The 27265-nt window shown below is 41.4% G+C and overlaps 1 protein-coding gene across 5 annotated transcripts; it reads right to left on the bottom strand.

Moving 5' to 3' along the window:
- Window positions 1–554: 554 nt before the first annotated feature.
- tex2 (testis expressed 2) lies at window positions 555–25305 on the bottom strand. 5 transcript variants are annotated; one of them, XM_015048345.1, is made up of 14 exons: window positions 24674–25305; window positions 23595–23699; window positions 22816–22900; window positions 12025–13774; window positions 10722–10922; window positions 10007–10370; window positions 9115–9404; window positions 7622–7765; window positions 7376–7475; window positions 5300–5420; window positions 4400–4522; window positions 3880–4089; window positions 3431–3551; window positions 555–2950 (listed from the first exon to the last, which is right to left on the bottom strand). In XM_015048345.1, the coding sequence occupies exons 4-14, from the start codon at window positions 13750–13752 to the stop codon at window positions 2804–2806; spliced, it is 3549 nt and encodes a 1182-aa protein (XP_014903831.1). In that variant the 5' UTR covers window positions 13753–13774; window positions 22816–22900; window positions 23595–23699; window positions 24674–25305; the 3' UTR covers window positions 555–2803. The 5 variants fall into 5 exon arrangements, with proteins under 5 accessions (XP_014903831.1, XP_014903823.1, XP_014903815.1 ...); XM_015048337.1 differs by lacking the exon at window positions 23595–23699 and having other exon boundaries at window positions 24674–24789; window positions 24952–25305; XM_015048329.1 differs by lacking the exon at window positions 23595–23699.
- Between the last annotated feature and the right edge of the window lie 1960 nt (window positions 25306–27265).

Below are 27265 nucleotides of genomic sequence, written 5' to 3'. Positions count from 1 at the left end.
ATCCTCATTTTCAATTGCAGTTGTTGAAACACTGGATGTGCGTCACCTCAACGAAAGCAGAAAGTTTCTAACAGATTGCTTTATTTCACACCTTCTATATTCCCTTTGGCAATACAAATAGAAAATTATTACTTTTAGTCAACTCTGGATGTAGCTTTAAACATGTTGCTCAGAAACACATTTTCAGTGAAAGTGTTTCCTGGGAGAGCTGAGGAGTTCCTTTTATTTATACATTCAAGATACCAGCAGAGGTTGAGCCATTTTGTTTGCCTCATTTCCTACAACCAGCCCATTTTAGCTCGAATGTCTGTTCCATAGTACAAAGCACACATGCTGTATGGCAGCATGGTTGCCATGATGGATTTTAATGGACCACCTGTCTACTATGGAACCATTTATAAACCCTGGATTAATTTGCATAAATGCACCAGGCAGCAATGTGGTTTACTGATAAAAGAATGGTATGAAAAGTGCGGTGGATCTAAGAATGTTCATGCCCCTGTTGGGATTTGTGATCTAAAAACAAAAAAAGAATCATCTCCAAACTTTTTCCACCTTCAGCGTGATGTTATGTGCAGTTTCACTGAAACAAACTAATGACTCTGGGGAAAATTAGCCATTTAAAGAAAAGTGCAATAACTTGGTTGCAAAAGTGTGCAGACCCTGAAACTAGTACTTTTTTATGCAACTTTTGATTTATTGGTATGGGAAACCAACCAGACAACTAATGCAATTTTATCTGAAGAAAAAGTAGCTCCAGAGCATATTACTGGCATCACTGTGTAGTTAATTTGTTTATATGGCTTGTTGTTTTTGCCAACAAACACCTTGAAATCAAGGCCCTAAATTCAAAATTCAGGTTTCACCAGATCACAACACGTTCACCTACAAAGGTGTGTGGAGATTTTTTAAGTTCATATAGAGGACACAACCAGTACCTCCCAAAAGATTTGAATGATTTTCAGCCAAATTGTACAGGATAAACGTAGCATAAAAGGTGGAGTATTTTTTTGTATTGCAAAATCTTACACCTTTGCAATCCACTGTATGCTTGATGCATGACTGGGTCTAAGCAAACTCCTAAAACGGGGATTTTTAAAAAATATATTTTACCCTTGGTCTTCATCAGTGGCCACAGTTCTAGCTAATCCTCATAACGGTAACAATAAGACACTCATCATTTAGCAACTTCACAGAAAAAGTTAACACTGTCCAACAATCATGTTAGGTACAGCTACACATCACAGGTTATATGGTTCCTCTTGCTGACTCAGGATGGCTTTTTGTTGTGTTACAGTATCCTCTACATTTACTGGTAAGGATGTAAAAAGAATGGCACCTTTTATTGCAGTAGCACAACATCTCTCTGGAAAAAAAACAAAACATTTAATTTGGGTACGTTGCTTGGGAGGCGGGAGCAACACTTCTTTACTTTTTTTCCATTAACAATTTGCACAACCTTGATCTTCACCTATAACTTTACAGTCCATTTTTAGTTTTCTGGCAGGGCACTCCAGATTTCTATAGAAAATATCTTAGCATTTCCAGCTTCAATGGGCTGTAGAAAGGAAACAGACCCACAGTGTCACATATCCACCCTCTTGCATGAGAGTGGGCATGAAATGCATTTTAAGATATTCATTTTTTGTGTCATGTCAAACCCTCATGAAGTGTTTGCAAAATATAAATAAAAAATCTTATTAGACCAAGCACATAACTCCACATAATTATGTATACTATGACAGGACAGAAAAAACTTCTGCTCTGCAGTCCTTTGAAACAACTGGTTGACATCTGTGTGGGGTCTACGGTTGGTACAAAGTCTTGGTAACCCCAAAATGTCATCATTTGTTGCCCTGGTTGAAGGGGGTTGGTACATGATAAGACATTTTCTTTCCCTCCCTTCCAATCCTACTCACTGTGCTGTGGCAAGAAATGGAAGATCATCATCATCCATTCTCATCTGTCACACTTACTGTTGTCTCAAAAATTTTAATGTTGCTCTCATTGTAGATATTGACAAATTAAGCAGAGTTGGCATGTCTTTAGTTATACAGATAAACACATTCCTGTCACATACTTTAATGAGATGCTTTCTTGTCTTTCCCATTTTGAAAAGCACTTCAAACATATATTCTTTTGTGTCATATCTGGTTACAGAGAAACCATTAGTCTCGTCACACTTACCAAATGTTTCTAAATGGTGATCAACCTTTCAAAGTAAAATGTAAAGTGAAGAAAAGAATGTCAGTTACTTTTTTAAAGGAAGTGTCAAAAATTGTAGCACCAATTTTTTTGAGAGATATTTTTTGTTTTTTTTGCCTTGTCGAATAAATGCGTTCAACTTAAGGGTTGGATTTTTCTGGAGGTTTTCAGCATGGGATTATGTAACTGTGGTAATAGATAAATGGCATTATTGTGAGGTTTTTGCTCAGTTTACTTGACATTCCAGTAATTGTGGAGGTTGCTGTATTTTAGCTTGACCCATGAACCCCGCTTCATCAAACTGAACGGATACTGAAGAAGTGTAGTCAGATGGTAACAGCGTCACATTCTCCTTCTATTCTCCTGCTTTCATTTAAAAATAAGAGAACTCATCATCCTGCTTTTCAGTTTTTTTGGATGATTTTTTTTTTTTTTTTTTTACTGTTAACCATCTATTGAAACAGTAGCATTGAAAAACAAAGAAAATAACCGTAAAGCTGGCCAGGGCTGCAGCTGCACCTTTAGTTTCCAACAGACGTTTAGGGCATCCTGTATCATTGTGTCATAAAATGCCTGCAGCCCTACATTTGAACACCTCTCACACATCAGAGAGCTCAGACTCTTCCGGCCCTGGATCCTTCAAGGCATCGTTTGTCACAGTCAAGTTGGCATTTGAGCGCATATCCATGGCAGAGTGCATTATGGGTAGCCATATGTCATCCATGTTTGGCATCACAAATATTTTCTGCAGGAGACGAAAGATGGTTAGCCAACAAAAAGAAAAGTGAATTTTCAAATCCCGTTTTGTCTCTAAAACATAATGAGCATTAAAGTTAAGAGATTTTTTGTTTATATATATACATATATAAACAGATGCTCATCCACAACAGACAACCATGTGCAGCACAGTGCTATATTTTTATGGTGCCCTGATTGAAGGGGATTGTACATAATAACAGCCCTAGAAGGGTCAGGCAGAGGTAAATGTAAACATGTGGTGAACATAACAGAGACCCTTAGCAGTTTGCAATCACATACCAGGCATATCATTAATCTGGCTGCGATTATTGGTAAAGAGTCAAGACAGACAGAGACAGCTTTTAAATGCTTCTAGAAAGCAAGAAATCCTCATCTAAATCCTTATAAACATCCCAGGAGCTGTTCTTTTTACCGTTGTGAACTAAACAACTGGCCTCTTGAGCTTGGAAATTTGAGTTTAGATTACCTGGAACTCCTGATCCAACTTCTTCTCGATCCACTCCGTCACATGAACCAGAGTGACTTCTCTCTCGCCCAGTTTGGGTCGCGCTTTCAGCTCCAGATGGGGAGGACTCCGAAAACCATACCTGAAGATCAAGAGGACATATTTTTCTTGCCACAAGTTGTTAAAAATATTTAGGTTACAAGATCTTTGACTGACTTTTCATATCCATTGATATAATCCCAATAAAATACTTAATGTATTTTATTGGGATTGTGTGACTAACAGTGTGGTGCATAATACTGAATTGGATCAAAAACAATGCTGTTGTTGTTACAGTAACATTCATATTTTGTGAACGTATGCATGCCTACAGGTGTCCAGCAGAGGGCGCACCGTTATGCTCTTAAACCAGGACTCCCACTCAATCCCAGCCCGCAATAGTCCCTTTTTTGGTATGCTCCTGAACATACCATATCCTGTCCGTAGGGGGAGGTGGGATGTTGACAGCAAGCGTCCCCCTGCACTCTTGCACCTCCACAGTGAGCAAGAGGGGTGTGTTGGACACCTCCTCCATCTTCTTCTTGATAAACTCGGTCTCGGTTGCCTTTTGGAAGTACTTGGACTTGGCTATCTTGTCCACAAAGCGCATGATCTTGCTGGGTCTGTGGCCTCCTACGTAGCTACAAGGGCAGAGGATAGATAGATAGAGAGAAGACGAAGGAGGGGGGGTGGGGGGGGGCGGGGAGATTTAGAAAAGGAGTGAGTCAGGTTCATCATTTATTCATAACAGCATCTCCTGCTACTCAGCACCCGCGATGGTGATGGGGAGGGGAGTAGGTGATGCATTAAATCAGCAGCAAGCCTTCAAACCTGTGGGAATGAGTGGGTGAGTGGACCTGGAATGCTTTAAAACATCACTGTTGACTTAAATCTGAGCAGTTTTTAATTCAGATTTGTGTCCATGTCTCCCGTAAAGAGACACTTGCTCACCCCTCTGATGCAGGCAGATTGGGTTTGTCACTGAGCAGTTCAGGGGGATCCTCCTCATCTGATGAGCCAGCACTGGATGACTCCTCATCGCTGTCGGCCAGACAGTACGTCCGTGGCCTGGACCTGTCGCGGGAACACAAACATACAATGACTGTTTGAAGGTCAGACCATGATAGCTTCACACAAAACAGCTTTGGGCATGACCCACTTCTGTTTAATGAACTGCAACTAAAATAAATCCCTAGCGGTAAAACTCCACTGATCCAAAGTAAAAATCCAAAATGTCCAGTGCAAAAAACCAAAAATAATATATTGTTTTGTTGACAGGCAGTTGAAGGCATCCATTCCCAAACTCACCATTCATTGGACAAATCCATGAGTGTAGGCGTCCGAAAGAGGGGATTAGTGTAGAGAGAGGAGGAGGAGGAGGAGGAGGATGAAGAGTCAACACCAAAGAGGTAGGAACGGTGAAAAACACATAATAGCTAATATGGTCCTATGTGCAGATCTGCTGAGTTAGCATCCAGTTTGTTTAGGGCTTGGACTTCCTATAGCGGTTTCAACAGTAACTTTCTTTTTGTCACTTTTCCATAAAGACAACATTTGTAGAGTGTACATATAATAGTTGCTCATGTGCAATAGCTTTATTACACATTAGCTCTGGGTCTCAATCATTTGGCTGTCTTCTGAATGCAATTGATTGCAAAAAAATTTTATTAAAGGAGGACAAATGCAAGTAAATGCAAAAGTTTCCAGACCTTTTTTTGCATAAATTGAGTAAACGTAAACAAATGTGTTGCATCTCGCATTATGCTTCTCTTAAAAAACACATTGAAATCAGTGGTTGGAATGTGCCAGGGTCTCAAAGTTAAAAGTTAAAATTGTAAGCAAAACTCTCACCATTCTTTGCCATGATCCCCGAGTCCTTCGCCTTCTTTCCCCAGGCGGACCAGGTTCAGCTTGGTTTCTAGTGTCATGAGGAAGGAGCCTGTATAGGAGACTTCCAGATCAAACCAAAGACCTGGCAGGAGAGTGAAGGAAAATACAGAAAACTATCAAGCGTTTGCTAGATGCAGAAAGCTTTACAGTTGTCACTCATTAAAATAAGAGAGATTCTGATATGTAATTTCTGAAAGGCCTTTAATAGATAAAGGGAAGAATGACCATTCCTAAGAAAAAAAGTACAAAGGCCAGCTCTGTGGCATTATGCTTATCGTTAGGTGGGGGGATAATAATGCACATTTGAATACCTGCTGCTTGCTCAATGAGTCCTCATTTCTGCAGCAAGTAAAAAATTTTTATTTAGCTAATCTTCCTGTTTTTTTTTTTGTTTGCTTGTTTTCTCAGCCTTGCAGATAGTGCAGAAATAAGGTTTAGATGAAAGCAAGTCATTCAGATTACACTGTCAGCATTTATGTTGCTTCTCTTAACTGAGCTCAATAAAACCAGAATATTTTTAACATTTGCTAACAATCCTGTGTGCCCTGGTACTTAAAAACTCAATTTCTTGCTCATAACTGTGACTAAGGGTGGCAAGGAGGAGTCAGCATTTCAGTGAAGGATCAAGGGATCCAAGATGTGAAGTTTAATTACTGTGGCTTTATATTGCACAGTGCATAAACAGGCAGGACTGCAGTGGAGGCAGGATGTCTTAATCCACTAAGATGAAAAGTGTAAAAAAAAAAAGCCTAAATGTCAAGAAAAACAACATATCTACATTGCATTATAAAATGTTCAATCTTAAACTTTTCTGCATTTTGTCACATTACAATCACAAATTTTAATGTTTCCAATTTGTATTTTGTGAGGCAGAATCAACACATATGAGTGCACAAATACACTTCTAATATGTATTCTAGCCCATTTACTCTCTTATCCTTACATCTGACCTGATGCAGCCAGTTTAAGACTAGTTAATGAAGGATGACGCAAGTGTAATTTTACATTAGCATAAATTCAGATCGTCTTGGAAGGCCTCTGAAGTTTTTTTTTTTTTTTTTTTTTGTAGAACAGCAGTGAACAAACATCTTGAGGACCAAGGGACTCGGCAGACAGGGCAGTAGGAAAATTGTGGAGAAGTTTAAAGCAGGGCTAAGTAATACAATGATATCACAAGCACAAAACATCTCACAAAAGACTGCTCCTGAAAAAGAAAAGAGTTATCAAGCCATAGCTGTCCACCTACACTAATGGACAAGGCAAAGAGAGCATTAATCACAGAAGCAGCCAAGAGGCCCATGATTATTCTACAGAAAATACAGAGCGCTACAGCACAGGTAATGAGATCTGTTGACGGGATAACTACTGGTCACACAAAACCTGGCTTTTATAAGAGAGACAAGAAGTAAACAGTTGTTGAAAGATGTAGGAAGTGCCATTTGTAGTTTTATTACGTCATGGTGATGATGTCGGTGCACAGCAAACGTGTGAAAGATGTTCTATGAAAAGATGTTCCATGTGTGGGGGCAAACTACCATTGTAGTACACCTTTAACACACCCTCAATATGCTGAAACATGGTGGTGGTAGTATCATGATGAGGCATGTTACAACACCTCCTAAACTCCCCCACCGGGGACAGGAAGTTGGTCAGAGTTGGTTGGTAAAGATGGATGGACACAAATACAGGGGAATATTGAAAATTAAATAAGTCACAACTACCATGGAATAACTATTGCATGGTTTAGATCAAAGCACATTCCTGTGTTACAGTGGCCCAGTCAAAGTCCAGACCTAAAACCTATAGAGAAGCAAGAACGACTTAAGCTGTTAGGTAGAAACATCAACAAAAAGAATTGCAGGAAATTGCAGAAAAAAGTTGTTCTATAACACATCATCTCTAGTGTGCAGAATACAAAGGCAAGCCACACTTTTCAGGTGTACAGTAGATAAATAATTTAAAACCCACATGTCCGGTTTCTTCTTCCTCACATGTCCGAACTACTTAGTGAAGTCACGAAAATAATATATCCCGTACCTTGGTGGTCCACTGAGGGTTTGGAGGCACGGAGGATCTTAGGAACTGAGAATCCCATATCCAGCTCCGTCAAAGTCAGCTCATTCATTACATATGGCAGCTGAAGCATACAGGGGTCAAATTAGGAGATTAAGAGGTGAAACCAGACATTAACGCAATTTATAGTCACACAATTGCTTGTAGAGTTTTCATATGAATTGCTTCTGCTTGTTAGGGTAATTTATGCAGACTTGTGGCACGACTCACTCTGATTTTACTGAGCTTCATTTGGATCTTTTTGGAGACAACGTCGGCCCAGTACTTCTCTCGCAGGAAGTCCCAGAATGTCCTCCCCAGAAAGGCGTTGACCCAGGCCTCTGGCTCTGCAGCCTCCTCTGAACTCCTGGGTAACTGAAGGACATGCACACATCAGCTTTCGTCTTGTTAGCACAAGGTTGCCAGCACATCATCATTCTCCTCCAAGGAGACAGTACCAGACTCGGCTGCCTGGCTACCTCTGCAGTTTCTGCATGCAACCCAGCTCCACCTTATCAAACTGCATCTGATCATGTCTTTGTTTGTTGTTGCTTCTCTGCTGTAGATCCCCCTGCCTCAGGCGCTCTATGTTGTGTGTGTGAAAGGGCAGATAGCTCTCTATAAAGGCCATATGGTTTAATTTGAAAGGGTTAAACATACCATGTGGATGTATAACAAACAACATAAGGCATCAAGCAGCAACAGACAGCACCTTTGAGCAGTGAAGTGACCCTGCTAACCATTTTGATAACCCTGCCACCCTCCATTTCCAGCGTGCTCATGGAAAATGTTACCGTGACTTGTTTCCAAGAAAATATGTGAAACAATGGTAGTAGTATATTGTTTAAAACTTATAGATAAAGAATACATAAGTCCTGTTGACATATTGCCAAGTGGAAACATGAAGAAAATGGTCAGATGTGACCAAAATCAAACTTTATAGTGGTTCTTTGCAAAACACTGTTTGGTGATGAACTAACACTGAAAATCAAAAAAGAAAAATAGATAACAGTCACACCATTTTGTTACTTCTCTCTTTACTGTGGGCATTCTCATCAGTGGTTTATAGTTATATTTAATGCTTACACTGAGCATAACAAAAGAAGTGCCCTTTGGTTGTAAAACATGCCACTAGAAGAATGTGTTCAGGGTGCAGCTAAACATAATTTTGTTTGAGAGCTTGTACTGTTTTCAAACAGTGATGTCCTGGATGAGAAGCCACATTGCCCATAAACCATAAAACTACCCAAAAAACACTTTTTGCAAAACAACAAAAACTGAGTCAAAAATTCACCTTCCAGGAGGATAATAAGCCTGAAATACAACCAGAGCCACCATTAAATGGGTTTGTTTATAGAATGCATTAGAATGACCTGGTAAAAGTCAAATCTTAAATACCATTTTGTAATCCATGGCAAGACATGGACAACTGCTGTTCAGAGTTTCAATCTACAAGCTAACTCCAAACCTGATTGAATTTGAGCAAAAAAGATGAGACAGAATTTCCAACTCTAGGTGTGCAGAAAATGTGGAATAGTTCAAGGGTTGTCAAGAGTTTTGCAAAGCTCTGCATTTCACTCTAACTTATTTAGAGCAAAATGTCAAAGCAGGACATCAATACTATAAAAGCTGGACACACTCGGAACCCCACTGGTCTACTTGTGACCAGCCCCCGAGCAGATGTTCTCACTAGGCATTTTCATCTTCACATGAACCCACCATACCTTTTTGGTAGCTTTAGGGCTGCTCTCAGGGGTGTGCCCAGGGCTGTCGGGAGCCGTCGGGCTTCCGGGCGGCGCCTGGGGGTTAACATATTTGGCCATGTAGATGTTATAGTCCAACAGCATCTTCTGCTTCATCCCCCCAGCTGAGCCACCGGAGAGAGAGGCGGGGGTCTCTCTGTGCCGAGGCTGAGACAGCTCCTCCTGGCTTCCCCTGCTGCTGCCCCTGCTGTCAGCCTCCGGGCCTCCGCCCGACTGGATGCTGCCACTGCGGCTGTGAGCGGACAAGAAGGCTGGAAGAGGCGGAAGGAAAAAGTGGAATGTCAATGGAAACATAGGAAGCAGAGAACTGTGATACAAATTATGCATCAGGAAGAATTAGTCCTTCATTCATCATTAATTTCTTAAAGATTGTGAGAAAGCCTGACTGATTAGCATCTCTTTTGTATTCCTTATTCACAATGCACTGCAGCACAATATTAGCATAATCTATTTATATTACCCCAGAAACAGCATGTATTTAAATCATCTACAGTAATTGATTCCAGCTTGTTCTGCTTACATCACTGGACCCAGGAACGCTATGTTTCTTCTTGTATGAAGTCTTATCGTTAAAGGCTTATATCTCACTGAGGAAACCAATGCTATAATATGCTACTCCCCTGTGCATGTAATCCTGCTGACCCATTCACACTCTGCTGTTCGCTCAGTTCAGGGGATTGGTAGTCCCTAAGCTGAGGCTTACACACAGATCTGATTGCAGTGCAGTTACATGCTCAAAATAATGGTGATTCTGACAGCGGGGAGTGCTTTGGAGAAAGATGGATAATCTAAAATACTCCACTGTGCGTGTCATGCATACACCTCCAGAGCTGTGACCGTGAAGTCATCTCACCACTCTTGCAGATGCCAGACAGGCTGCCACCTCTCCCCTCCGACTTCATCTGAGATGCCTGAAGAAACCTCCGAAACCATTCCTCCTTTTCCCGACCAGTCCTCCCAAACAAGTAGATTGTCAGATCCCCTCCTCCGGTGGTCGGCCTTCTCTGCTCCTCTGCTGAAGTGCAAACTTCTGCTTTTTCAGCTTTGTCTGTTCGTTCGAGCTTCTCACACAGTCCAGTGGTTCTCTCGTCCCCAGCTTCAGATCTTTCTCCCTCTGCTTTTGACATGAAGTCCTCCTGTTTGGCCAGTTCAATGCAAATGGGATACTTCTTGTTCCAAACCCTCTTCCTAGCCAAACTCTGGGGCATCAGGTAGATCTGTTGAGTCAGGAGTGAAATGATTTAAACATACAGGTTTAAGTTTTTTTTTGGGCAGTTGAATGCCCATTCTTTATAGTCTCAAGTTTTTGCATATAGGTAACGTTCCCAGGATGAACTGGGTCTTTTTATGTCCCCGTGTGATATTTATATTAAATTAAGGTTTCTGTAGGATTATCTGGGTCATCGTCAACTAATGACTAATGTTTTCACTTTTGAATGTAATCCAACACAGAAACAAATTGGCAATAAATATTTCATGCCTTCTTGCATGCAGACTCATGCTTTCAATCATTAAAAAAATAAAATAAAACCTATTTCAATGAATAGCATACGCCATAAGCACCTCACCCTGCTGTCGGTCAGATCGTAGATCTTCTGACTAATGTAGGTGACGTCAGGTTTAGGCTCGTTGTGTGCGGCACGGCGGGAGATGTTCCTGTTGGGCTTGGAAAGACGCAGAACAGAACCCTCCAAGCGGACGTAAACAGAGTGGGTCAAGGTGGCGTGGTACATCTCTGGGTCGTAGCTCTGGATCTCATTCATCCAGCCCTGCAGGTTACAGCACGAGAAGGTTGCCATAACAACCGATATTGGAAACAGAAAGACATGAATTCCCTGCTACAAAATCAGAACAGATTTTTTTTATGCCACATAATATAAAAATATTGTCATAATAGTTTAGCTTAGGGTTAGAAGAAAAATAAAAGGGAAACTTTATTCCTTCTGCTGCTGCTTCTCTATTCTGATCGCCGTCGGCTCTATCATCAGGCATCATGTTTAACATATCCACAGAGCTCCTGTTTTGGAACAGCTGTGCCCTTTAGCCACCAGACTCTCCTTTGCAACAAGTACGTGGAGAAATGCTTAGTTTCTCGAAGAACTAAGCATTTCTCCACGTACTCTCTGCAGAGTTCAATGAGTTTGACTAAGAATATAAAAATAATTGCAGTGATGCTCCTATAACAATATTTTATTGTCACTTTTATGAGGTTGGAAACAATTTGATTCTTAGATTACCACTAAGAATAAAATAAAAAAAAAGAGATATGACGCAAACCTCATTTATTTCAAATATCAGAAGGGATGTTGGTACTTTTGCGAGACAATGGCAAGGGAAAGTAAATGGAGCGTAAAAATAAAAAAATTGAGCTTCTCAGGAATTGCCGTTAATCCTGCTATGGATTCTGTGGGCAATCGCCATACCAAATGCGCAGAAACTGTAGATCAACATCCAATTAAACCAAGAATTGAAATGATAGCACAAGGATTAATTCAAATGTGCTGCACTGAACAAACTCTTTGGGACAGCAGGAGTCATTACTGGTAAAATAATGTTTATCCACAGTTGAAATAATTTTTCAACTAAACAGACCTGAGTTTAGCTATGCAAACATCTGAAAGCTTACGCAGCAAGATTTTATCCTAAAACTGCCTTGAAGTGCTGCTGGGATTGTACATAGATGTCAGTGAATGGGTATTTGTTGGTAAAACTCGACTTCCTTTGTAGTTACACTCAAAACAGAGACAAGACGATCTTCTAAAATCCCTGCCTAGATAAATCCTTCAAAGCACATTTTCATTTTTCATACGATGTCCCTTTGGTTATTTTGTTGCCCCTATCTGACTCTGTGGTGCTTTGTTTGACTCTCACCTTGAATATTCCTGGTTCTTTCACATCCAGCTGGGGAACATTTCGCTGGTCTTTCCTCCATCTCCTTGTTCTGGTCCCTGATGAGGAGCATCGAGGAGCAGACAGCCAAAGGACCAGCAGGGCCAGCATGAACCCAACTACTATCCCATGTAACACAGAACATACACATGGAGGCACTGGAAGGACTAAGTACAAATACAACAACTGTGTTAAGAAGATGAGGCCAGTCACAGGCACATTCTCCATTTCTTCCACCAGTCCTTCATCTTCTGCATCCAGTTCACTACCCAAACCAGTGCTACCAGTATGAGGCTGCTGAGATATGGATCGTTCACCATCTGGTGTCTCAGTATCTGTACACAGCTCAAAGTCCTCGCTGTACAGTTCACAGAAGTCCTCATCTTCCTGTCGAGCGACCAGGGCTGACATGGAGCAGCGTCCCAGGGTGAGAGAGGGAGACCTGTGGAGAGTAGATGACGAGGCCTGGGTGAGAGCTGGTGCAAGAGACAGTGATGGGAAAGAGAAAAAAGACGAGTCGGGGCCCTTTTCCGTAGGAGTCTCCTCCTCTTCAGCCCCCTCTTCTTTGATGCTATAGTTGTTGTTAGCTTCTGTATGTCCATTTACCGCAGTCACGCCACTGAGCTCCGACGCACTGGAGGAGAGCGACTTGCCCCGATGAGCTGCACTCCCAGCAGGCCCCACACTCGACTCATCCCCAATAATCTTACTAAAAAGCTGCAAGGGATCTGACATCACCTCTGACAACCGCCTCTTGGTGTCTTCTATCCTGGCCTCCACCTCCTGGACCTTAAAGAAAGATCTCCCATCAGGGGACATAATAGGCGAAGAAGGTGCTGTTTTGGAGTCTCCGCCTGCTTGAGTGACCGCGACAGGGCAGGAAGACAAACGAGGCTGGGAGAACTGCTTGAAAAGCTGCATGTTGCGAGGCGGAGTGCGGTGGGTTGGCTGCGTTTGCTGGTGGTGAGAATGGTGCTGAAGAGGCCCTTCGTGATGTTCGCCCTTTGAAGTGTCCGTGGAGAGGGACTTAACAAAAGATTTCATTAAGTGTCTGTGTCTGGCATGTGGGGGTACGACAGTAGCAATTACAGGAGCAGTTTCTCGAGAGTCGACATCATTTGACAAAGATCTAACAAGGCTGAGAAAAGGCTTGGAAGAGGAAAGGGCTGCAGACTTACAAGGGGAAGAAGAAGTGGAACTAATCAAAGGGGGTTGGGCTGGTCGATCGGATGCCCAGGAGGAGCTGGCAGGAGAAGTGGAGCTCAGGTGGGAGTGAGTTGAAACAGGGTTAACAGTCATTGCAAGAGAGGGCGTGTGTGGATGCGAGTCCAATGGCTGCGCAGGAAGGATGGCAGCTGAAACAGGCATTAGAGATCCAGAGAAGGTCTCCACATCAACGGACTCCAGCCCTAGCTCCTCTTTTGCGTCCAAGCCTTTGGCAACAGATTGGCCATCAGTGCCTGTGCTTTGGCTTTGGGGTCCCGCAGCACCATCGAGAACAGATTTAGCAGCAGCACATTCAACAGATAACCCATAGAGTTCCTCTTCCTCATCCTCCTCCTCCTTTCCCAGAGCGGAGAAGTGGATGGTGATGGTGTCACGAGAGTGGGAGCGCTGCACCTGCAACTTGGGTCCTGGTGCATGACGTAGAGGAGGAGTGTCAGCATGCTGGCCACTTCCCTTTCTGCTGTTGCCCTGGCTGCTCATCATCACCCTCCACAGGGCTCACAGCCTGGAAGAGACATAGGGAGATAGCAATTGTTGAGCACAAAAAACAACTTCAAAAATGAATAAAAGTAAGGAGCATTTAGAAGTTATGGTGGATGTGGTAAGATCCCTAGAGAAAAGTCCTCGAGCTCTCTTCATCCTAATATGAGTGGACTGGACAAGTATGTCCGTGTTCCCCGACCCATTAGCCCTCATTATGTAAAGATGAAGCTGGCAGGCTGGCTCTGTATGGGGTGTTGTATGTAAGGTCACACAGTACAAAGAAATTAACAGCAATAATTTTGGTTTATTTAAACTGTCAAAAAAATAAAAAATGCAGGAGTTAATTTTTCAAAGTCATATTTTTTACATGTTCTTCATAATTCACAAGCTAAATATTTAGCTTTCAAATTAAATATTTAGCTAGGAAGCTTAATGTTTAGTTTCAAACTAAAAGTTTAGGTCTGAGCTAAATATTACTTTAAAACTAAATGTAATATCTAAATATTTTCCAAATTAAACATTTAATTTTCAAGCTAAATATTTAGCTCATAAAATATTTAGGTTCATTTAGCTGTAATGCAAATTAGCTTGCCAATAAGCGGAAGTGGAACGTCAAAATAAAAGCTGAGTTTTGCGGACCCCTGTACAAACTCCGCTGCTGGCTGGAAGGCTTCAGTAGTTCAAGTAAGTTTTTAAAAATATAATCAATTCTTTACTTTCTATCAATTCTTTTTTTACAATTCTTTACAACAGTAAAAAAGTATTTACTAAATACTCTGAGTGCAGTTGGAACAAAGTCATTTGTCATGCGATTAATCTGCAAAATGAAGCAGTCTGTTCATGCTATTTTATTACGCCCATTTATTCTCCCACGTTATATAGAGTCCATCAACCTTGGTTAACATTATACATGTGCACAAAGAGACACACACGCTGCAAACAGCCTGTGGCTTTCAGGCTTTTGGATTGAAGATAGAAATGGTTCGTAATGGAAGAAGGGGGAGGGACGGAGCACAACAACATAGCAGTTAGCTCTTGTGATTGCCTCCATTTCGGAGAAAGCCTCAGCACCCCATGGGGGCTGTCTGGTTGGCACCGCATCATTTTGCCTGGGTGAAATAACAGAGCATTTGACTTTCCCAGTCAACCTTTCAACTCTGTTGTGGTACAATGGGGTTTTCTGTATGTGCGTGTTTTTATTTTGGTATGGCTTTGCTAGGGGCAGATCAGTCAGAATGAAAACAAGGAAAGGGAAGATTGGCCAAGAAAAGGCCAAGGGGGGTTTGAGGAGTCATCAGAAGACCTTTCATGGACAAACCTCTGAAGAGAAATTCTAAGAAAGACAAGGGGAAAAGCAATGACAGAGAGAGAGAGAGAAACAAGAGAGGCAAAGATGTGTGCAAATAAAGGACAGGGGAATAGACAGAGGAGACAAATGGGCTGGAAGACAGGGCCACAGAGATGGAGGTGGTTGTTGTGGTGTCTGACGCCTGAGGGACAATTTGAAACACGGAGAAGGTTGACAGGGTGAGCAGAGAACGACGGTTTCAAGCTTTCCTGGAGTCAAGTTCAGCAGGGCGCAGTGAAAAGACAAATGAGGCACAGCTTTGCCCACTGAATCAATGTAAATACAGGGTTCTGATGAGAAAATATCCCTTTAAGAAAGTGGATGAAAACAATTTACAGCATGGGCCTCAATGTTTTTGCTGATTTTTTTATTTTTTTTAACTGTCTATTAATTTAAGACTACATATTTTGTAGTTTATATGACATCTTCTCTTTAAATATGACATACAGGCTAAAAGTACTTCTATAAAGGCCACAATCATCATTAGAAAAAAAAAAATACTCTTTACGTTTGCTGGCTCACCCGCAGCTTTAGTTAGCCCGTGTTTTCAAAGCACCACTTTCATTAAAAGCTTTATGTTTGTTTTAGCTGCCTGTGGATGAGAAGGAGACAATTGGAGAGCAGCAGAGAGGAGAGGAGACTGGCAGTGAGACAAGGCTCATCCAATTAATCAAAGCAAGCAGGGCCATTCTAATCAGCTAAAGCCAGAACCCGGGAGACGAGAGAGAAAGGGAGGGAGGTTAAAGCAGCAAGGTAGAAGAATGATATACGAGACTGAAAGACTCTAAAAGGAAGGCGACTTCCTTTTATAGAGTAACTAACTACTGGTAGTCAGGAGGATATGAGACACTTGGGTTCAAGGAAAAAAAAAATTGAAAAGGAGGAAATAAAGCTTTGTAAAGTAACCCAGAAAATATCTCTATATAATATCCATTCCAACATCACTGCTAAAAACAAATTCAAAACATAATAACTACTAGTCTAGTGAAGAGAATGGGCTGCTTTCTAAAGCAGAAATGGAAATGTATTTTCTATAGCAGGGTTGCCCAAGTCCAGTCCTACCAACCTGCTACTTCCATGTACTGTATCCCTTATTTAACACACCTGCATCAAATGAATGGCTCGTAACCAGGCCTCTGCAGAGCTGGGCTACTGCTGGGGAGGGAATTCAGGCTTTTGACTCAGTTATTTTAAAGCAGGAATGCACCTAAAAGTGGCAGGATAACATGTTGTTGTAATTATTGTGGGCAAAAAGAAACAGTATATTGGAATGAAATAAGTATATTCATGAAAGAAATGTGTTAATTAGAAACTTAAATAAGTTAAAAGTCATCTCGGGATATAGTTTTAAGAAGAACGGGTATTTTGGGAAGAATATAGTAAATAAAACATCTGATCCATACTTAAGACGGCAGTAACGCACTGTAAGTTGTTTGCCAACCACCATAAAAATAGAAGAAGAAGCAGAAGAAGAAGCAGAAGAAGACGAAGAAGAAGAAGAAGAAGAAGAAGACGAATAATAATAATAATAATAATAATAGTAATAATGCAGGATTTTTAGCTCTTGGGGACTGGACTTGAGCAACCCTGTCTTATCGTTTGTCCAGCCATTCTGTGCACCAAAAAGAAATGAGCTCCTCAGTGGTGTGACTTGGAGCCTTTCCTATAAAGCAGTCTGTTAATTTTATCCTTTATTGTTAAATAAACCAAATCAGTACACTGGACCTGAGAAAAGCAGCATGTCTGGTTTTATATGGACCTAATGTTAGTCTCTCTTCGATGGAGACGTACGCAAGAAAAACTAAAAAACTAATCCATCAATCGGTTGCACATTTTCTGCTGTGTTTTGAATCAGTGCTCTACTGACGAAGTTTTACTTTTAATGTTAAATGAAGCCTGCAGAGTCAAAGATGTTTATACATAATAAACTTGTCTTAAAGGTTGTAACCTCATGAATATTCACTCTCACTGCATATAGGTGGAGGTAAGCATGTCACAATAACAAATTGTCCCAGAAGTTACTGTGATAAACAATTATATTGTTTTGAGCTTTATTGATGGAACCGCAGGCAGATTTAAAAGGTGTAAAAACAAAAAAGAAACAAAAATGGAGATGCAAAATGTTTTGCTCGATAGCAACAACTTTCTCAATCTTGCATGACTCTTCTGTCCGTTTGGTCTGGAACAGAAATCACCAAAATCTGAACGAATCAAAGAACACGTGAAAAAGAAAACAGGCTGGGAAACAACCGGACAAAAGGGAAGTAATAATGACACAACATTCTATGCACCTGCACAAAAAAAGGGTAACGAGACAAAGGTGGAAAAGTCAAGAGAACAATGACAACGGCAACGTGCCAGCCACAGGAAGTGAAAAAGAAGAAGAGAGTCAAACTTTTTATTATGCTGCCCATCTATACAAACTCTGCAGGGCTTAAAAATAGCTTAGAGTGGCTGCTGATCTCCTGACACCTCCATGCCCACACAAAGGTCTCACTACAGGAGACAAAATGTTAATAGAAAAAGGCTTTTCATTGCTTAGTGATCAAATATCCTCATTCAGAAAGCAAATCAACTTTTACAGATTGATCAATACCAAAAATGACTGAACATTAAACCATGAAAAAGGCTACAAATATCGATTGTTTCTGAAAATATTTTCAACACAATAGAAACGGCGGCCGGCACTCAGAGAACGAACACACACACACAAAAAGCACACGATGAGACTTTAACTTTATGAAGATGTTTTTCTAGAGGGGATTCTCAACTATTTTAAGAGTAAGCAACACAGATGGCCTCAAGCTCAAGATTAAAGTGTCATAATTCTGGTTAAACTGGTATAATTGGGTAGCAAAAACATGTACAGTGTTTTGTAAACCCACATTTTTCATTACAACCACAAACTTCAATGAATTGTGTTTAGATTTGATGCTATGCACCAACACAGGGAAGAAAATGCATAATTGTGAAGTGAAAAGAATCTTTTCTTTTTGTTTTTTGTTTGTTTGTTTGTTTTTACAAAGTAAAATCTGAAAAGTGTGGCATGCGTTTGTATTCAACCTCCCATGAGTCAGCACTTTGTAAAGCAACCTGTTGCTGCAATTACAGGTGGAAGTGTTTTTGGATCATGTTTCTTCCATATGTATGAACATAAATATAAATCAAGTCTTGACACAGATTTTCAATTGGATTCAAGTCTGAACTTTGGCTAGGCCATAATTACACATAACCATCCTCTGAGTTACACTATGTAATTATATCTTTTGTTCTAAGTTTAGTGATGTTTACCTGGTGAACTTCTAGTGAGATACTGTGGGATTTTATCTATGGCAGCTATGTAGCTCTATTCATCTTCCAATCCACCTTTCCCTGCCTCCCCACAGCATAATGCCGCCACCGCCATGCTTACTGGTGGTCATGGCCATATTTAGTAGTTGTCTGTTTTTGGTCACACAAAGCATTTAGAGAGCTGGCCAAAAAAAAAAAATTAAATTAAATTATAGTCTCATTTAACAAGAGCACCTTCTTCTACATGCTTGGTGTGACCTCAACATGTTTTGTGATAAACCTGAGAAAAGAACTATGATGGATTTCTTTCAACATAGTTTTCTTCTTGCAACTAGCCCGTCCATAAAAGTAATATTAGTGAAGTTGCCATTAGTGACCTTGTCTTAAATTGCTCAGCATTTTTATTTCCCTGACCCGTCAGCTGTAATCTTTCATCTTCATAATCATGTTTGTTGATGTTGTCTAACAAACCTCTGAGGCCTTCACAGAGTGATTAGTGATTACATGACTTGGGAGGGCACTTAGTTTCCTGAACTTTATTTAGGGAGTTTTATTTGTGAAAATACACTGCCTGCAGTGAACCCTTCCCACATGGGAGGAAACACAGAAACCAATCCTGACACAATCCTAAATCTGGGTTCGGTACGATGGGCTTCATCAGGCCTCAAAGGAGGCCTTTGACGGTCAGCATCCATGCTTTGAGTCATGAAGCTCCAGCAGGACAACAATAAAAAACAACAACCAAAAAAGAAAAACAATTAAACAGAGATGAAGAGCACTGACAGTACTCTGCAGGATCAAGCCAGTTTTCCTTCCTCTCCAGCCGAGAATCTACCGTCGTCATCACCTCAAACATCACGATGCACATGATCGGGTGGTTGCCAAGCCAACAGTGAAGCTCTTTATCTGCGTCTGCACTTATCGCTCTGCCCTCCTTTTGTTCTGTTCTCCTCACTTTATGAAACGAGAGTTAGAAGAAGATCTGCAGCGAAAGACACACAGTGTGCGTTTTTCAAACATGTTTGGATTGCAAAACAAATCCTCGATCTTAGACGAGATGGATGGAAGGAAGAGAGAGAGGGAGAAAGGAATTTTTTTTACATCATTTCAGTCAATTTGGGACGCACTTTCTCCAGACGACTCCCACTCTTCACTACAGTCTTGCCTGTAAACACTGAGATGAAAAGGTGCTGATTTTCATCATTAGGAGGAGCTTATTTGCTCAAGAGGCGCCAAGAGGATTTCACGCCAAGCAAAAGATTTGCATTGGATATTGACGCTCCGCGCCACATAACCCAGTTTGACAGTTTAGAGATCAAAACATACAAACATTCGACGGCATTAAGAAATTTATAATCTGTGTAACTGCTGCTGATGAAACCCAAACAGCTTCAGGGTTTTGGTTTTAGATATAATCCATCCAATTACACAACACACAGAGGAACGAAGAAGGAAAAAAGAAAAACGGGAAAACATCAAACGTGTGAGGATTTACAGAATGATAAGAATAGTTAAATATGTTTTGGTCTTTAGTCCACCAACAAGTGAAGGATGGTGCTTCAACTGAGGCTTTGTAGCACAGAAAATGAGATTTCAGATTAAGAAAATGAGGGCAGACAGTTTTAGTAGTCGTCTAATAAATATTTCTGTTAAGAGCCGTGATCCCAGATGTGGAGGTAACTTTCATCCCTGCCACTCTGAGCAAGTTCTTTGCCTGCTGAAGGTTAAGGCTTAAAAATTACCAACACAACTGCAACATCTGCATAAGCAGAAATGCAACTGTCTTCTCTCGAAGACTACACCTGGAAAATGTCAAGTATTTCGGAGCAAAGTCAAGCCCCAAGTAGAAATGAGCTCAGGTTTCACACAGAAAATTTGGACACAACAATGGCCCACATACAAGCTTCAATAAAAGGTTGATAAAGCAACCTGTAGATTATTTAAAGTGAAGTCCTGTGTGAGGATGAGCAATGAAACTTATCAGGTTTATTATAAAATTATTATTTTTTAAAATACAACAAAGCGAGCCCTTACTCTTGAGCAACTAAAACCGTTAAACATGAATGGTGAAATAATTCATGCTAACCCTGGGCGTTTAGTTCCCCAGCAGAGTAGATGACACAACACAGATGCAAAGATATCTTTCTCAAACAGTAACTTTTCAAAGATACCAGACCTCATCAGTGTTACGTAAGGAAAATTATGAAAGAACCGAAAGCGTGCACTTCTGTACTCTTGAGCCAGGCCTCATGAAACTTTATCCCTAAAGGTTGTGTTTTGTGTGTGGATCAAATATTTGTGCACGATCGAGCGAACTTCCTCGTTTCTATCTGATGCTGGAACTTCCTGTTGGCTGCGATAGTCGCAACAGGAGGGAAGCTCCAGCCCCTAACTGCTTCCTTTTAAGTTTCCCATTAACAACAGTCTTATGCTTAACAGCTTTGTCTTCCAGCTGCTAAAGATCCTCTGAAAGTAGAAGCGGATTATTTATACGTCATGGCTCAGAACGATTTATCCTGGCAAAGAGCAGTCCTCGGCTCTATATGTGTATTAGCACCAAAGTAGCAGCTGTGGCACCATTGAAACTCGTGGGCTGTCACTGTGTCAAGCGCTGACGGATACCCCACAAGCAGCTTCATTTCGACAGTGAGAGTGCCATAAGCTGCATGCTCTGTGTATACATCCACTCATGCATTCATCCGTGGCAAAACTGTGTTGCACGACAGTTTCTTTTCAGCAAGATTTAAAAAAAAAAAAAAAAAAAAAAAAAAAAGGAAATAAGACTGTCCGCTGTGTTTAACATCAGAGCGTAGATATATGTGTGACGGAGGGGACATGTGATATTTAGCAGCTGCAGAGCAAAACTCCCAATGTAGCTGCATTCTGACAGGTTGCATGATATGCAGCAAATGTTAGGACTCCTTCAAAAGCTGGTGTTATTTCTTCTCCTTCGCAGCTCAGACATATTTATTTTGAGACCCCTAAGTCAAATTGGGTGTATCAAATTGAGTTGAAAGACAAGACCATCTGACTGACTGTTCAAGGACAGGATTATTTAGAGTAGCGTTCAAGAGGCCTCAACATGTTGGAGCTCAGCGAGATGGATGTGTCAGGAAAAACACCAAAAGGTTAAGCATGTTAGTATGTGTGGCGCCTTTTTAGCTTTTGTTCAGCTTTCAAGCACTGCTTACTTAGTTTATCTGAGGTTTTGTGTATCACAATGTCAATGGCAAGAAAGGATGTGCATCAAATATAAGGTTGACTTAAGAGCTGCCTAAACATCACAACTTAGGCACCGTTCACAAAACGCATCTAACATTCACCCTTAACCCACCATCTCCACAGTGAAACACGGTGGCATGTGCAGGGCAACGGTGGAAGAAAACTTGATGGAGGCTAAAAAAAAAAAGATATGGGCAAAGTTTCACCTTATGGCAGGACAATATTCCAAAACCTCCGGTCAGACTTGCAAACCACATCACATTCATTTTGTTGGGGTGACCTAGTCAAAGTCCAGACATTAATCCAACTGAAAATCTATGGCAATATTTCAGATTTGCTCTCCATCCAGTCCAACTAAGTTTAACCATACTCTATCGATACCTGTATAAGAAACTGAAGCTTGTGGCTGTAATGTAGTAAAATGTGTAAAGTTGTAGACAGCCTTTATGTGAATAAGGAAAATGCACAGACATTACAATTGTCTTTAGAGAACCGTTTCCAAGAACTGCATTCAAACCATTTCTCGTCTTTTTCCACAATGTGCTACAGTCAAACAGGAGACATAAATCTGCACCGGTAAACTTCAAATTCAACACCACGGCAGCAAACATGAAATATTCCAGCCCCGACACGTGGCTTTAAAGACGAGGTGGATGGAGCGTAGGGCTGACTGATGACTAAGAGACAGCTTGCCAAACACCCTGAGGATGAATTTAACAGCATATGAGCTGCAGCTAAAGATGAAACGCTCACTGCCCGCATCACAGAAGCCCGTAAACACAGACATGGTATAAACACAGGCAAGTCCAATCAGCTTCAGTGTCATTTCTGTTTTAACTGGACACATTTCCCAGAATCTCCTGGGTTACAGAGGCCACAACCTGCCGTCGCCGAAGCCCTTATTCAACCAACAACAATAGCTTATTCAAGCGGTCCAGACGCCACTGTTTGCTTCTACCCTTACAGCAGTTTATCCCATCAAATACAGGAAACGCTGTTCCCCCGTCAACTTGTTCTTCATCCAGAAACGCGACGCAGCGTGGAAACACGGAGCGACGGAGGAGGAGAAGTTAAGACGGAGAAGATTAAAGTGAGGAAAAGCGAGGCTGGTCAGGGCCGTGAATCGTTTCCCACATCACCACCAACCAACACACGAACGCTCCAGGTTAAAGGAGGAAAGCGCGAGTGTGTCGTGTTTTTACCTTGGCGTTTTAGAGGCATTCACTCTCCTCTTGAGAGACACAATCTGCACCGACAGCCTGGCCACAGATCAGAGTGGGAATGAGCCTGCACACACAGAGAGAAAGAGAAGGGAAAAAAAAAAAAGATAATCTGCTAAATTTGTTACTCGAGGGCAGGAAATTACATAATTAAAATATATTAGTGGCAGTGTGATCCATCTGTCTGAGATAACTGTAATTACTCTCAATCCTCATTTGCTGTGAAGGGGATTAAAAAGACGTTTGGATCTGAAACAACGAGTTACATCTAACCCTGTACATTTAGGATGCTTCTTCTCTTGACGCATCCTGATCAAGTTTCAACCAGAAAGCTTGAACCAACAGCAATCCACTTTGAAAGATCACAAGAAGGCCTGACTGACTGAAAGGAAAATATAAAGAGAAAGAGTGAAAAAAAAAAACAAACATATATAGCTAATCCTAAGTGGTTTAAAATCTAACAATAAAAAGATCAGAATAACCAGAAATCTTAATTTTAATCCTAAATGAAAATATTGTTTTACAGAAATGCCCAGATGTACTGAGGGAGACTTATCTTCACTAGGGAACCATTTGAAGTACTTTCTATAATAAATATAATTCCCTTAAAACTATTTCTGTTTGCAGTTTTAAGCATGTCAACAGTCAGAAAACTAGAGTGAATATTTGCATTAAGGTTTCAGCCACATTCAACGGTTTTCAGCTCAAATGGTTCATTTGAGGTCATGTCACAGAACTTCAGTCCTTTTTTATTTATTTACTTATTTTAAGGAATTCATAGCTTGGTTTCCTGTTGTGGTTTAAGTCCCCGTCTTGCTTCCTATTCCAAAGAGGCTGGAGTTTAATCTCTTTAGACGCCACATCCACTGTAACAGGGCAGAGCACATTTCTATGTCTAAAGCAATTTAAACAAGGGGTGCTTCAAAAGCTTAATAAGGCTTGCCACCGATTGGTTCCTGATTATCCAATGGAAATCAAGATTTAACTAACTTGATCTGAGAGAGCACTTGGCACCATCAAAAGACATTAACCATTTCAAATGGTGGTATTCAAGAAACCTATTTTATTCTGACGAAAAACAACTAAATGTCACCAACACAATCCCCACAGTGAAGCACAGTGGTGGCAGCATCATGCAGTGGATATACTTGTCTTTACAGGACAGGGAAACTGGGGAGAGTTTATGGGAAGCATGATGGAGGTAAATGCAAAACTATACTGAAAAAAAAAAAATTCCTTGAGGAAAAAAATGTAATGAAAAAAACTGAGAAATTTCACAAAGATAGACAGATTAAATATTTTAACATTTTGTTGCAATTAATCACACTTGTGGAAGAAGTCCTCTCTCTCTCTCTCTCTCTCTCTCTCTCCAGACCTGTAGAATGAACCCACCGCTGATCTGTCCAGTGGCTGTGATTCTGTGGCCTGCTGCTCAGAGGGGAACCCAGAGGAGACGACAGGACTGAGCAGCAGCATCAGCAGCCCTTATAACCAACCTGAGCAGCTCACAGTGGGCTGCATGGGTAATGAGGAGCTCACCGAGTTCACCAGTGACACTTCCAAGAATAAACCCCTTCTCTGTGGCAGCCGTGAATTATTCGGCCCCACGCCACAGAGCTAAAATAAAAAGACAGTCCATGGCTTGCACTGTGCAGGCACAGAAACATCTTTCATGATGCTGGACAGCACTGTGGCATCCAGAAACAGCGAGGCTGGTGCAGAAAGGAGGACAACATCCTTGTTGATTTCTCTCCTCCTGTAATTCGGGTCTATTTAAAGGTCCTCTCCCCATTTGTTTATTTATTTATTGATTGTTTGCTTTGCGTGTGATCAGTCTTACCTTCCGCTTATCGCATCCCCATCCTCAGTCTGCTGCGTTGCTCAGCATCGAGGACCCGAATCTGCGTAATGCGATGAGATTCCCCGCTCGGAGCGCCTTCTTCACCTCCCCGCAGCCTGCAGAGGAGAGGAGACGGAGGGCGCTGAGCCGCTGAAGGTTGGCTAATCACACCTGGCTCCTGGTTCCGGCTTTATTAAACGCTCCACATGCAAGGGCCATGGGGCGTGTATTGTTTTGGTAAACGGGTGGGTTGGTTGGCGCCACACCCCCCTCCTCACCTTCCTTGAATGATTCTTACGGAGCAGTCGGACCGTCGGCGCACTGGCGATTCATATTTTATTGTGTTGCAGCAGCGGAGCGTGGATTGCGTCACGGCTTTGCAGCGTGCCAGTAAGACGCGGATTTCCCTCCGCTAACCAAATACGTACCCTGCGCTGTCTTTAAAAAGCAAAAATGTGGACAGTCATCTTAGAAAAAAGTCCCCTTACTCCCCTCCCAAAAAAATATGACATTTGCTTTGTTCTTGGGAGAGAGAGAGAAAAAACACAAACAAACTGTGGAACGAAATCAACACGGAACACCAGCTTTCATTTTTCTCTCCGATCAGCTGACATAATTACTGGCAGACAGACAGGAGCTGAGTCCAAGTTAGGGTTCGTTTAATCTGATTAGATTTGCTTGGATATGGCGCCATCTGCTGGTACCAAGGAGAAACGTCCACCTAAGTTTGACCTGAAAGACAGGACGTCAGCTCGGATTTCTCCGTAGCCCACACACACATTTCGCAAACATAACTTGAACAACAGAAGTAACCGAGTTCATCGATGATGTGAGCGCAGTTTTAATCTACATCAAGTGAATGCATCAACAGCCTGTTTTTTTCCTCATCAACACGAGAGCAGGAGTGCTGGGGTGGTGTAGGGAGACACCTAGTGGTCACGGTTGAGATTTGTTCCATTTCTTCAACATCCTCAGCTGATTTTGATTTTTTTTTCTTTTAAATACGTTTAAAGTCAACATTTACTCAAATGACAATGGATTTAACATAATTTTAGCTGTAATTGCTGCATCACAACAAGCTGGATCTGTATTTTTGTGTTATTTAAGGATTCGGAATTTGTGCATTACGTCTGAAAGTCATTAACAGCCTATAAAGAAAAAGGCAAAGACATTGAAAACGTATGCACACCAGAGGCACATAAAAGAAAGGACACCGTCACCATGATGGAGTAGCTTGTTGGACAAGCAAAATATTTTTCTTTTTTTTAATAATTCATCAGCCCGAATCAGCTTTATGGAACAATTTTGAAGATTTTTACTTAATTAGGTTATTCAGCCTTTAAAAAAAAATCCTCTGAGGACAGCAGCCCTCAATCTTTAGTGTTTGAGGGGTTTAAGTGTCTCAATTTGAAGCCAATTCAATAATTTCTAGCGCTTCTTAAATATTAAATTGACATGACACCAATAAATTCACATGAAATGTTTGAAAATATATAATCAAGCAGTAGCCTTTTTCAGTGGATGCAACACTGAGCATAGATGGCAAGCAAATAATTAAATAAGATCAAGTAATTGGGAAGTTAGTGGTGCTATGGTGGGTTTATGTGCAGGTGAGTTAAGCTCAGATCCTCATACCGGATCCGGCCCGGCTCCGGTGACTCTTAAACCGTTTGGGCACAGAGCAGAGTTTTTATCTGACGTGTTATTAACCTCGTAACTTTTTAAATGCAAATACAGCTAAGAAAATAAAAAAATAATAATAATAATTGGTGCTGCACCACTCACTGCAGTAGAGGATTTTACTCACATAGCAGGTGCTTGGCCTTTTGTGAGGCTCCAGGAGCTGCTTCTAGCTCTCAGAGATTATTAAACAGTTTGTTACACATCAAAGCACTCGGGACCCCCTGCTGCTGGACTCAAAGGCCACCAGGCCAATCGGCTCTCAGCTGCTCCGGTAACTATCCTTTAATGAAGTTCATGAAGCCCCCTCTTCCAACAGCAAGGCGGTTGGGCTGGGCTAGCAGCTGGAAAAGCAGCTCAGACCTCCACTCTGCTTCAGCTCTTTGAGCAGAACCTATATGGTCACTGAAAAGAGGGCCGTTTTAAAACGTAAACATGTCTGAGTATGCATCCAATCAGCAGTAAAGAAGCGACTTAAAAGTCTTCTGGAGTGACTGGAAACTGGACTCTGCTACAAGTGACAAGTGGACAGGTCTCATCGGGACGATTTCAGACATCTCTTTTTGCTTCAACACTTTTTCACATCTTATGCCGGCTGACCAGTCGGCAGTCTTGACGGTGTAAAAGCAGATATTAGTGTGTGCAACGTGCTTTCTCTTCCCCATACAGACCTTCCTTTGTTGCGTGTAACCTTTTGATCCAAGTGTAAAAAGGGCCTTGGGTAGGCCAACGAGTTACAGAGGGGAGTTTATGCTAAAAGAGGCAGTGGAGGGGGAGAGTTGCCACCTTTTCATGTCAGCGCTCCTCCCGTTCGGCTTTATAACGAATGTCAGCGATGATAACAAAGTCTCATTTGCATATCATAATCCCCCATCTCTCGACCTTCTGATCAGGTGTACTTGGAAGCACGGC

Source organism: Poecilia latipinna, unplaced genomic scaffold, assembly GCF_001443285.1.
Source record: "Poecilia latipinna isolate Pla-1442-1.1 unplaced genomic scaffold, P_latipinna-1.0 Scaffold42, whole genome shotgun sequence".
NCBI lineage: Eukaryota > Metazoa > Chordata > Actinopteri > Cyprinodontiformes > Poeciliidae > Poecilia > Poecilia latipinna.
Note: the sequence above shows the minus strand (reverse complement) of the source record. Positions and strands in the feature narration are given on the sequence as shown.

What these genes read in the sequence shown, in the direction of transcription:
- tex2 (XM_015048345.1), bottom strand. Translation starts at nt 13,752, where the DNA reads ATGATGAGCAGCCAGGGCAACAGCAGAAAGGGAAGTGGCCAGCATGCT. An exon ending in GCCCTAAAGCTACCAAAAAG is followed by an intron (nt 7,766 to 9,114) that starts GTATGGTGGGTT and finishes CATGTCCTTCAG; the next exon opens with TTACCCAGGAGTTCAGAGGA. An exon ending in AATCTGCCTGCATCAGAGGG is followed by an intron (nt 4,090 to 4,399) that starts GTGAGCAAGTGT and finishes CTGCCCTTGTAG; the next exon opens with CTACGTAGGAGGCCACAGAC.